Source organism: Macrotis lagotis, chromosome X (genome assembly GCF_037893015.1).
Source record: "Macrotis lagotis isolate mMagLag1 chromosome X, bilby.v1.9.chrom.fasta, whole genome shotgun sequence".
Taxonomy (NCBI): Eukaryota; Metazoa; Chordata; class Mammalia; order Peramelemorphia; family Peramelidae; genus Macrotis; species Macrotis lagotis.
This window is the reverse complement of record NC_133666.1, coordinates 11,733,126-11,744,682: the sequence shown is the minus strand read 5'-3', so window position 1 is coordinate 11,744,682 and position 11,557 is coordinate 11,733,126. Positions and strand designations below refer to the sequence as shown.

General features: G+C 46.7%; 1 protein-coding gene across 1 annotated transcript; it reads left to right on the top strand.

The window, feature by feature from the left end:
• The first annotated feature begins 2,534 nt into the window (after nucleotides 1-2,534).
• CLDN2 (claudin 2) lies at nucleotides 2,535-4,443 on the top strand. The gene has a single exon (XM_074204116.1). It carries the CDS (start codon nucleotides 2,676-2,678, stop codon nucleotides 3,369-3,371), a length of 696 nt encoding a protein of 231 aa, XP_074060217.1. The 5' UTR covers nucleotides 2,535-2,675; the 3' UTR covers nucleotides 3,372-4,443.
• Nucleotides 4,444-11,557: the final 7,114 nt, after the last annotated feature.

The window sequence follows — 11,557 nt, the reverse complement described above, 5'->3', positions numbered from 1 at the left end:
TCCCTCCCCTCTCATTGGGAAGGTAAGCAGTTTGATATGGGTGATCCATGTTCAATCATGCAAAACATATTTTTCTATTAGTCATGTTGTGAATGAAAACACAGACCAAAAATAAAACTCATGAAAAAATAAAGTAAAAAAAAAGTATGTTTTGATTTGTATTTCTTTCTCCAGAGGTACATAGCATTTTTCATCATCATGAGTCTTTTTGGAATTGTCTTGGGTCCTTGTATTTCTGAGAAGAGCCAAATCTATCTTAGTTAATTATCATACAATATTGCAGTTACTGTGCACAATGTTTTCCTGGTTCTGCTCACTTCACTTTGCATCACTTCATGTAAGTCTTCCCAGGTTTTTTTTTTTTCTGAAGCCATTCTGCTTATCAGCCTTTCCAATTCTTGAACACAATTCACATGTTCTCTCATCTCCCAGTTTCTCTTTTTCAGTCTTGACACCTTTACTTCCTTCAGTGAATCTTCATGGAGTTTTACACATCACTATCCTGGCTTCTTTCCTCTGAATGCTCCATAGCTTGAACTGTGACATCTAGATGTGAAGCCAGAATGTGATCTGACCAGGCACAAAACAGGGCTAGATTCTTCTCTTTCTAAAGCTTCCCCAGCAGATGCTCTGCTCCCTATCAGAGTTGAAGAGAACTTCCACTCCAACAAAGAGCTTTAGTGTGCACCAAATTGAGGATACTGGCAAAATTAATCTCCCTTTTGTTCCTCCACCATCATCATTGTCATCATTTTCCAAGGTTGGGAAAACTTTTCCTTTTCCACCCGTCCTCCCCCCCAACTTGTTCTGATCCTGTTGTGGCTTGCTTCACCTTGGGGCCCACAGTGGGGACCTCCCTCCCAGAGGGGAGCTGAGAATAAGGGGTCAAGCCACCACTGCCTTATACCTCCAGCTCAATTTTATTACTGCTTAGCTATTACATATATACTGTTAGGTCTTCTGGGGTAGAACAAAAAAATAATGAGGGAATTGGAGGTATAAGTGGTGTGTACGTGCAGCATCTTGCATTACAGGATAAGGGGGTATGTTAGGGAGGAGGTGATAAAACACAGCTGTGTCTAATGCCCTCGGTCTGTGGGGCAGAATGTTCAGCTCCCAAGGACTCCGGCACAACTTATCTCTAAGGGTGGCATGCCAGCTCCTGAGATTGTCCAGGGGGTAGCTTACTTGGAAATGATTTGTGCCATGGCAGTTAGAATGGCCTGTGTACCCACATGATCCCACCTCCTCCCCCTTGGTTTCTGTTTTTTTGTCTTCGGGCAGGATGAATGTGCTTGCTGAGGAGGAGTGGGGAATGAAGAAAGATGTGACATTTCTATCCTCAGAAGGCTTTTGCTTGCAATTGGAGAGTCCTACTTACAGTAGAACTGTATTTCCATCTCTCATCATCATCTTGTGCAAAAGGACCCTAGATCTGAAACTGATAAGTGCCTTCAAGGTTGTCAGGGTCAAATGATCCTCCCATTTTACAAAGGAGGAAATTAAAGCCTGTGGGGAAGGGGCAGGTGAGGTAGAAGATGGAGGGGGGGGGTGACTTCTTTAAGACCACATAAATGGAAGAACTGGGATTGGACTCAAAATTTCTGATTCAGATTCAGCATCCCCTCCACAGTAGTGGTCTGCCTCCCATTCTCTTCCTTCTGCTCCTAGTGACTGGGCATTGGCACTTGCCCATTATTCACTTCCTTGTGACTCTCCCTCCACAGAACCCCTTCATGTTCCTCAACTATGAGTAGGTCAAGAACAGGAGTTGGGTGGGATTTGAACTCTAGAGAGTCAGTCTCCTAAGTTCCAAGGAGCCACCCCATAGCAGGGAGGGCTATTATCCCTGTCTGGAAACCTGAAGGCCTGGATTGACTTATGTTCTGAGGCATCTGGCAAGTCTAAGGGGAAAATCAACTATTCACATAGTTGGGCAATCTAAGGACCTGAGTAGAGAGTGCTCCTACGCAGGTGCCAGTGTCGTCACAGTGGTTGGCTCCTCCAAGGGTCTCTAGATGAGGTCTGCTATCCAAAGCACTAAACCTTAGCTGGCTCCTGATGTTCTGGCCACACAGTAATTGACTGAGGTCCTCAGTTTGTGCACTCTGAGCTTCTGATGTCCCAGGGAGGCCACCTCTTGGACTCCCCCTCCTTTCCTGGGAACCTTCCAATCCATAACAGTTGACCTAAGTCAGCTCCTTTGGTCAAGTGGGCTCAGAAAGCAGAGAAAATTGGGCCAATGTCTGCCACAGGGGACATGTGTCTTTGTCTCCCCCCCCCACCCACCCCAGTCTGCTCCGCCCCCTTCCTTTGTCTAGCTGCCACCCTGGGGCTTAGGCCTACGCAGGAGGTGATGACATTTTGGCTCAATTTTCAAAGTTAGTCGGGAAGTTTTTTGCGTGTGTTATTTCTAAAGATAACAAAGGTCAAAAGGCACCCAGCATTTTCTGGTTTCTCATAAGCTTCTGGTCAATATTTAATCTGGTTTATGTTTTTTTTTTTTTTTTTGTCTTCTAGGTGGCTTCTCTAACCAGCTTGTAGTCACCCTCAGACACTCCTGAGGAGGGAACAGAAACAGTTCTGCCTCTTCAAGGTGCTCTGCAATGAGGATCTAGGACAGAGGCTCACGGATCTAGAGCCAACATCAGGGCAGTTGAGGGGCTCCAGCCATCATGGCATCTCTCGGCCTCCAGCTGCTGGGTTACATCCTGGGCCTCCTGGGACTGGTGGGCACCCTGATAGCCATGCTACTCCCCAGTTGGAGAACGGGCTCCTACGTGGGTGCCAGCATCGTCACAGCGGTCGGCTTCTCCAAGGGTCTCTGGATGGAATGTGCAACCCAAAGCACTGGCATCACTCAATGTGATATCTATAGCACCCTGCTGGGGCTGCCGGCAGATATCCAGGCTGCTCAAGGAATGATGGTGGCTTCGAGCACCATCTCCTCTCTGGCCTGTATCATCTCTGTGGTGGGCATGAGATGCACTGTCTTCTGCAAGGACTCCCCAGCCAAAGACAGGGTGGCAGTAGTGGGCGGAATCTTCTTCCTCCTAGGAGGCCTACTGGGTTTCATTCCTGTCGTCTGGAATCTCCACGGGATCCTCCGCGACTTCCACTCACCATTGGTGCCTGACAGCATGAAGTTTGAAATAGGAGAGGCCCTCTATCTTGGCATCATTTCCTCCCTCTTTTCCATGGTGGCTGGCACCATCCTCTGCTTCTCTTGCCCAGCCCGGGGGGGAGGCCGCTCTGCCTACTATGGTGGATATCAAGCTCAGCCCTTAGCCACCAGGGCTTCCCCTCGGCCCAGCCAGACCATAAAGGGCAAAAGTGAATTCAACTCCTACAGCCTGACAGGGTATGTGTAAGGAGTGGCTTGGGGGGCTGGGGGATGCCATGGTGGGAGGGCCAAACCATGGCTCTCTACTGACACTGGGGAGAGACGTTGCCATCTGATCAAGGAAGAAGATAGGACGGACATTGAGGGTCCCTTGGATCTGAACTGGGGGAGCTGATACTGCAGGCCTTCCCACAGGTCTCCTTGCCCAGCCAGCAGGCCCCTCCCCACCTCCACCCTGCCCTTTTTTCCCCCCAGCTTACAAGCCCAGAATGTCTGAGAATCCACCCCAGTTCCCTAAGCTCCCTTCCCTTCCCTACCCTTCTCAACTCCATGAACTTTAGTCTCACTACTCAAATTACCAGCCTAGTCTCATTTGGACCCAGAGATGCTTCTTCATTCCCCTTGTTAGAAGCAAAGGAGGGAAGGGGCTTCCAGTTGGGAGGGGATCAAAGCCATTGTCCACATTCCACCAAGAAGTCTCCCACAGAAGCCAGGTGCTCTAGAGGACCCCTCTTCAAGGCTGCTGCCAAGGCCGTGGGGAAGCAGCCAGGAACCCCGAATGAGAAAGAGACAAAAGGAAAGCAGTTTTTCTAGAGACACTCCTTTGGCTTGGGGAACAGCATAGAAGGATTGAGGAATAATACCCTGGCATCTTCTGAGACTTCTTGAGAAATAGAAACATTTAAAATCAAAATACCAAGCCAAAAGTAGAGAGGTATGTGTGTGTGTGTGTTAGTGGGTATGTGTGTAATATGGGTGTGTGTGGGGGGGGTGTGGGTATGTGTGTATGTGTGTGTATGTATGTGTGTGTATGTATGTATGTGAAGGTCTCAAGGGAGCCCCTCCAAGGATTTCAACTTAGTTTATGGGTCCAGAAATGAAACGAACTGTTCTGGAGCAGGCTCTACTCAGACTCTTAGATTGTCTTCTCAGCCCATCTAACTGAGCCAGAGTTGCCCCTGAAAGTGGGAGGGAGGAGGGGTGCAGAGGGGAGGGGTACAGACAGTGGAGGAAGGAGAACAAAAGCCCCAGGTAGCTATGTCTCAAACCCTGGAGATTCAATGGTCCCCCACCATGGGGATGCAGATCCGAAGGAAGAACTGGGAATGTCCTCAACCGCTGATGCCCTGCTCCCCCCTCCCCATCCCACCACTTCTCAGTAGGGAGGGCCCCATTACCACCTTCCCCATCCTGTCAAGTCCTTCAGTCCCCAGTTTCATTAAGCCTGAGAGCCATGTTTTCCATGGCCGACCTGCCCAGCTTTGCCCTCTTGGCCCCCTTGCCTTCTAGCCCCATAACTCTGCCATCCCCTCCTGTAAGGCTTCCGCCACCATCACTCCAGCTCTTAGCACCCTGGCCCACTCTACCCCACCCCCTGCCTATGCCTGTGTCTCCATCACTGGGCCCCTTAACCCAGTCACCTTGCAATGTTCTGTCTATAGAGAACTCCCAGTCTTTACTTGTAAGCTTCCTGTTGACAGGCCTTAGACTGTATTGATTCCAGCAGTGGTTCTTAGTGAGCACTCAATAAAGATTTTTGAGTTGACTAAATCGTTATTACTTTGTTACTAAGCAGGGCAGGCTTGGCTATCTGACAGGAGTAAGGCCTTGGGTGCCCAGCTGCCTTCTGTGGGTGGAGGGGGTCAGCCCCAGGACTCAGCACCTCAGCGTGCGAGGAAGTCACGAAAGTTGGGTGGTTACCGGTACCCCTCTGATTAGCGCCACTGAGGTCTCAGACTTTAGGATCAAGCCCAGCTTGAGACTCCATCTTGGGGCTGAACTCTCAGGGTCCACAATGTAAGTGGAGATGGGTGGTACCATAGGGAGGTGGATGGAGGACAGGTAGGGGAGAGAGCCATGGCAATGGACCGACTAGCAGTCTTGGGAAGACAGCAGGGACACACTTCTCTTTCCCTGTGAGAGAACAAGACCCACACATATCCTGTCTGCTTTTTGGGGCTGTCAGGAAACTCACATTTGTATGCCGCTTTCACAGGGATAGAGACTTCAACAAAAAACTGTAAACAAACCCCAACTCCTTCTACCAGTATAACTTGGAGCCTCAGGAGGCTGCCTGGGGCAGAGAGGATAAATGACTTCCCCAGTCAGAGTCAGTAGAGGTCCAAAGGGAAACTGGAACTGGAGTCTTCCTCTGCTGGAAGCCTAACTGCTCTATCCACTAAACCACACTGCTCCTGATGGGGAGGGGAGCTGAGGCCAACAGACAGACTGACTGACTGACTGACTGACTATGGAATTGTAGAGAACTGGGTTGTGGGGTCCTCTTCTAGATACACACATGTACACATAATACATACATGCACATATATGTGTCATATACTTATGTATTTGTATGTCTGTTATATGTGCGTGCCCACATATAAAGCAATACAAATATACGTGTACATACATAGAAATACAAAACATTTGTATTAAATGCATATGCATCAGTGACTGTATTGTATAGAAATATGTATATATATGTATAAACATGTGTGTCTTTAGTACCTCAAGGTGGCACATGGTGTATAGATGGGTATGTATATAGACAGAGGAGGGAGAGAGAGAGAGAGACAGAGAGAGAGAGGAGAGAGAGAGTGACAGAGACAGAGACAGAGAGGAGTGAGAGAGACAGACAAACAGAGAGGAGAGAGAGAATACTTTAAAGGTGACAACATCATACAGAGAAAGCATCACTAGTTTTGGAGTTAGAAAAATTTAGTTTAAAACTAGCTTCTGCTTACTACCTGTGTGACCTTGGGTAAGTCACTTCCTCTTATGGGTCCCAGTTCCCCCTTTTGTAAAATGAGAATAGCTGGACTAAATAGCCTCTGTGATTCCTTCCAGTTCTAGAGTTAGGATCCTTTATGTGATTTTGCCCAAGTCCTTTTCCCCTCCCTGAGGCTCAGTTTCTCCAAATATGAGAGCTGACCTCTCAGGCACCTTCTTCAATTATGTGCAACCCAATAGGCATCCTCTCATTTGATCCTAGCTCTGGGAAGGGAGATGCTAATTATCATTTTAATGAGGAAAATTTTTAATGAGGAAAATTTCCTAAAAAGTAGAGAGAAATCTCCCCCCCCCAAGAAATGACAGTTCCTTAGACTTGAACTTTACAAAGGTCTTTCCTATCTGTGATCTCCCCATAGTCTCCAGACTCTTTTGTGAGGCAGGGAGGGCAGGTCTGATAACAATATGATAATAATGACCTAGAGGAAGTGCTTAATCAAGGCTAATCTACAGAGCAAACCAGAATTCAAAGGGGCTTTGCCATCCATTTCCTTATGTGAACCTCCCAGCAGCACTGTCAGACTGGGTCTTGGCCTGTTTTACAGACAAGGAAACTGAGACTCAGGGAGTGGACACAAATTTCCCAGAATCATCCTGGTTCCAGAGTCAGCACTGAAGTTCATTCTGATTATCACCATTTGCCAGATGAGGGGACTAAAATCCCACAGAAAGTTAGTGGTGGAGGAATGACCAGAACCCAACTTGGTCTTGTGAGAACCAAGACTGAATTTGGGCTCAGAGGATCTAGATTAGAATCCAGGCCATACAACTTTAGAAAGGGTTTGACCTTGGACAAGCATCATGGCTTCTCTTGGTATCTATTACACAATTCGTGTACAGAGATTTTATGACTTCTGAGGTCCTGCCCACTTCTAGAACTTGAGAATTTCCCAATTCCATTGTGACATGGTGGAGATAACACTAGATTGGAGAGAGAAGGTCTAGGTTCAAGTCTCACCTCTGACACATTCCCTTAGGAAAACTATTTTCTGGGCCTCGGTTTCCTCATCCAAAAAATGAAGAGGTTACTTCTGAGGTTCTTTCTAACTTTTGAGCTAGGATCTGTGAACCCAAGGCTCTTTCCACCCAGAAATGACTCTTTTCAGACACTATTCTCAGGTCTGTGGCCTAGTTGCCTCCAACAATCAAGTTCAGGTAATGGAATTATGGAATTATGAAATTCCACAGATTATAGAATCTGCCAGTCTAGGGACTTGTATTGCCGACACCCATATGGGGGAAGGTTAAAAATTTGAGAGGGATCCCTACACCCAATTAATTGAGTCAGCCAATGCTCTCAAAGGCAGTAGGATCGGTTTGGATCTTCAGCACAAATGTCAGGGAACCACCAGCCCTGTCTCAGTTTGTTGGGAAGGAAGACAGAGCCCCCCATATACCAGGGGTAGAGCAGACCAACCACAATGCTCTTCCCCTACGTCCCATACTGTCATTCTCCACAGCCAGAGCCAACATTAGAAAGCACATTCAGGGTCTGGACCTCAAAGAACCATTGAGTCAAGTTGGAGATAATTTCCCACCTTCACAATCTGTTCTCCAAATCTGCCCATCCTGCCCATCCTGCCCTGGGAAGGGTCTATCAAAGATCCTTTCCTCATTCCAGAACAGACACCTCTGTGTTCACTGCCACCAGTATTTATCTAAGGAAAATGGAACATTCTTTAGGGGTGCCCAATGGTAGGCCCACAGGGAAAACATAACTGTTTCTTCCTGGGGCGTAGGACAGGAGGCTGAAGGGACTAGATATGTTGTACTAGGGTGCAGTAGGGAATCAGCAGTCCTCTAATAAATAAGATCATCTGGCATTTGAGTAGCTTCCTACTACTTTTCACTGCATTTCCTCATATAAAACAAAAAGGGTGATGAATTTGGAATGAGAAAACAGACCTTTCTGGGACTTAGTTTCCCATGTAAAATGAGGGTGATTGGACCATGTGGTCCTTAAGATCCTTTCCAGCTCTGTACCCAGGATCCTATGGGCAACTCTGGGCTAGTCCCTTCACCTCCTTGGGCCCCCGATTTTTTTCTCTGTAAAATGCATTTCCGTCATCCTAAGCCCATGTTCTATGTGTATTGATTTGGGAGGGAGGGAACTATGGGAGACATTGCTTCTGTATCCCCAAGATCTCCTGATGAGAAAATTAGGTCTCTCTGAGAGAGAGAGAGAGAGACAGTGGCGCACAGAGATTCAACGAGAGAAAAAGAGAGATAGAAAGAGAGAGACAGGGAAATAGAAAGAGAGAGACAGAAATACACAGAGACAAAGAAACAGAAGACAAAGAAAAAAGAGAGATGGAGAGAAATAGAGATGGAAAGAGAGGCAGAGAAAGGAAAATAGAGTCAGAGACAGTCAGAAAGAGAGAGAGAGAGAGAGAGAGAGAGAGAGAGAGAGAGAGAGAGAGAGAGAGAGAGAGAGAGAAGGCTTTCTCCAGGGGCCCAAGCCCCCCAGCCTTATGGAAGCAAGATAGGGTCTCTGAGCTGTGGAAGTTCATTGACAACTAGATACCCCAGAGGGCTGACAGGCCAGGCCAGAACCTGAGACCTACACCTTTCCCCCTTGCTGGTCATTTAGCAAGAGCCCTGCAATTTCCTAGAAAAGCCTCCAGGGTCTGGGTCCAAGTTGAATAGCTCTCAGTTCTCCAATTCATCCTGTGCCATAAAGCAATTTAGATTAGTGCTGGGTCAAGTGAGAGACTTGGGGGATAGTGAGGCCTTTGTGTCTAGAGACCGAGTGCAGTCTTGGTGCTCTGACCCTTGTACAAGGCAGGCCTATTTGTCTACTCTCCTTTGCCCCAAAGGGTGTGACTGCTCCCCCTTTCTGGGCCCTAAGACTGGAAAGAAGCCTCATTGATCCATGGGCTGCTGCCAAAAGAGGGAGGATGGGCAAAGGTTAAGGTGTCATGGAAAGATCATTTCCTCTAGAATCAGAGGTCTGAGTTCAAATTTCACCTGACACTTGTTATCTGGGTGACCTTGGGCAAATCACTTCCCCTCCCTGGGCCTCAATTTCCTTCTCTGTAAAATGAGGGGATTGGACTCATTGGTCTCCTAGGTCCCCTCCAAGTCTGATTCTCGTGTTCTCTGTAGCCTAGAGCTCTCTTTCACTTCATCTGCTGGTCTGAACTGCCACCCCCAGGACACAGAAATTTAGGGTTGAGAATAGTCTCTACTTTTTCCAGTTCTGCTGGATGCTGCCTTCCTTCCCCCACCCCAAATTCTTTTCTGTCCCCCAACCTCCCCACTCCTCCACCCCCCACCCCAAAGTCAGTGCAGCCTCAGGCATTTGTGGCTGCTGCCTTTGATGTCTTATCTTGAGAGAGGAAAAAAAATGCTTGAGCAGGAAGTAGGCTAGGTTATCTCCTTCTGCCCCAAGTGATTGCCAGAGCATGCTGGACTGTGCCCACTGATAAAATGGTAGTTTTGGTGATAAGGAAACAATTGTTGCCAACCTCCTCATCAGTGGTAGCACTTGCCAATCTCCCACTTCCTTTGGGATCATCTGCCTCACTGTGTCCTCAGAGACAGTTCCCTGGCCTTCAATTATGGAATATTTAGCCAGCCTCTTCTCTCTGGGTTTCAGTCTTCCCATCTCTGAAATGGGAGGAACTAGCTCTCCCTGGCCCATAAACTCCCTTGACAAATGGGAGATGGTCAAGACTCTCTTAGGTTTCACTTCAGGAGAGCCCAGATTGTCCTTCCCTCTAGGAAAGCACCATCTCTCAAGATCCCACCCCCAAAGACTAACCTGAGGGAAGGGGTCCGGTTTTCCGTAGTTATCAGTAAAAAGTCCTCCAATTTGGAAGTCCTAGGGGCAGTGGCCTGTTGGAGGAGTCACAGAATCTCCAAGTCCAAAGGGACCTCAGGGATCACCTAATTTAAACCACACCTGTTCCCCCTACAATATACCTTATAAATGGCCATCCAGTCTCAACTTGAAAAATGTCAATGGGGTCTACCTACAGAGGGCACCCAATCAACCGTTGGAAAATTCTGATTGTTAGGAATTGGTTTTCCTGACATCCAAATGAAATTTGACTCTGTAGCTCCCCCCGCCCAGGGCTTCTGCTTCTGTTCTCTGAGGGTAAGCAAAATGAAGCTCAGTCCTCTCCCCCAAGCTAGCCCTTCAAGCACCTGACCTAGCTAAATGTTCCCAAACCCTTCCAAAAAAGTCAGAAAAACTCTGAAAAGCAGCCTAAGGAAGCCTCCTCTTGGGTCTCAGAATCAACCAAATAGAAGTTAATGACTCCATGAATCATCAAGAAATATAAAACTAAAGTCCAAAGACTGAAAAAATAGAATATATGAGGTATTCCATTGCAAAAACAACTGCTCTAGAAAACAGATTGAGAGGAGACAATTTAAGAATCATTGGACATTTGAAAGCTGCAAACAAAAAAGAGAGTCTAGACATTATAGTTCAAAAGATCATAAAAGAAAACTTCCCAGATTGTAGAACCAGATGGCAGAATAGTAATTAAAAGAACTCACTAAATTACCTCCTTAAAGAAACCTCAAGATGAAAACTCACAAGAATAGTATAGCCAATGGGGCGGCTAGGTGACGTAGTGAATAAAGCACCGGCCCTGGAGTCAGGAGTACCTGGGTTCAAATCCGATCTCAGACATTTAATAATTACCTAGCTGTGTGGTCTTGGGCAAGCCACTTAACCCCATTTGCCTTGCAAAAAAAACCTAAAAAAAATAATAGTATAGCCAAAATCTAGATCTCCAGAGTCAAAGAAAAAATGTTCAAGAAGTCAGAAGGAAAAACTTCAAATAGGGGCTTGAAATATGACATTCTACAAGGCAAAAGTTCTAGGCTGTCAGTTGAGAATAACTGACCCAGAAAAAAACTGAGTGATAATCCTATGGGGGGAAATGAATCTTTAATGGAATAGAAGACTTCCAAGCATTCCTGTTGAAAAGACCAGAGTAGTGTAGAAAAATCTGACGCCTAAACACAGGAGTCAAGAGAAACATTAGAAAGATAAATGGGAAGATGATACATGTAGCCCCTAAGAACTCTGACATTATCAAGGATCAGAGATGGAATCTAATTAGCCAGAGGGCTTGATTCTATTATGTTTTGATGATCTTTGAAGAATGTGAAGAGAAGAGAAGAGAAGAGAAGAGAAGAGAAGAGAAGAGAAGAGAAGAGAAGAGAAGAGAAGAGAAGAGAAGAGAAAATTCCCTCACATGGGGGGAGAGGAAGAATGGGGGAAATTATCTCATATAACTGGTGGGGTGCACCCTTAGAAGATTATAAAACAAGGAAAAGGGAATAGTGGAGAATGGGTGCCTCTTGAAAAATATTTGTTCAGGAAACTTATGTGTCCTAACACACTATTGGTATTTGACTCTTAGAATGATAGTAAGATCATCACCCTGGAGCTTACAGAATCCTCAG

Coding starts and splice junctions, on each gene's coding strand:
- CLDN2 (XM_074204116.1), top strand. CDS start 2,676: ATGGCATCTCTCGGCCTCCAGCTGCTGGGTTACATCCTGGGCCTCCTG.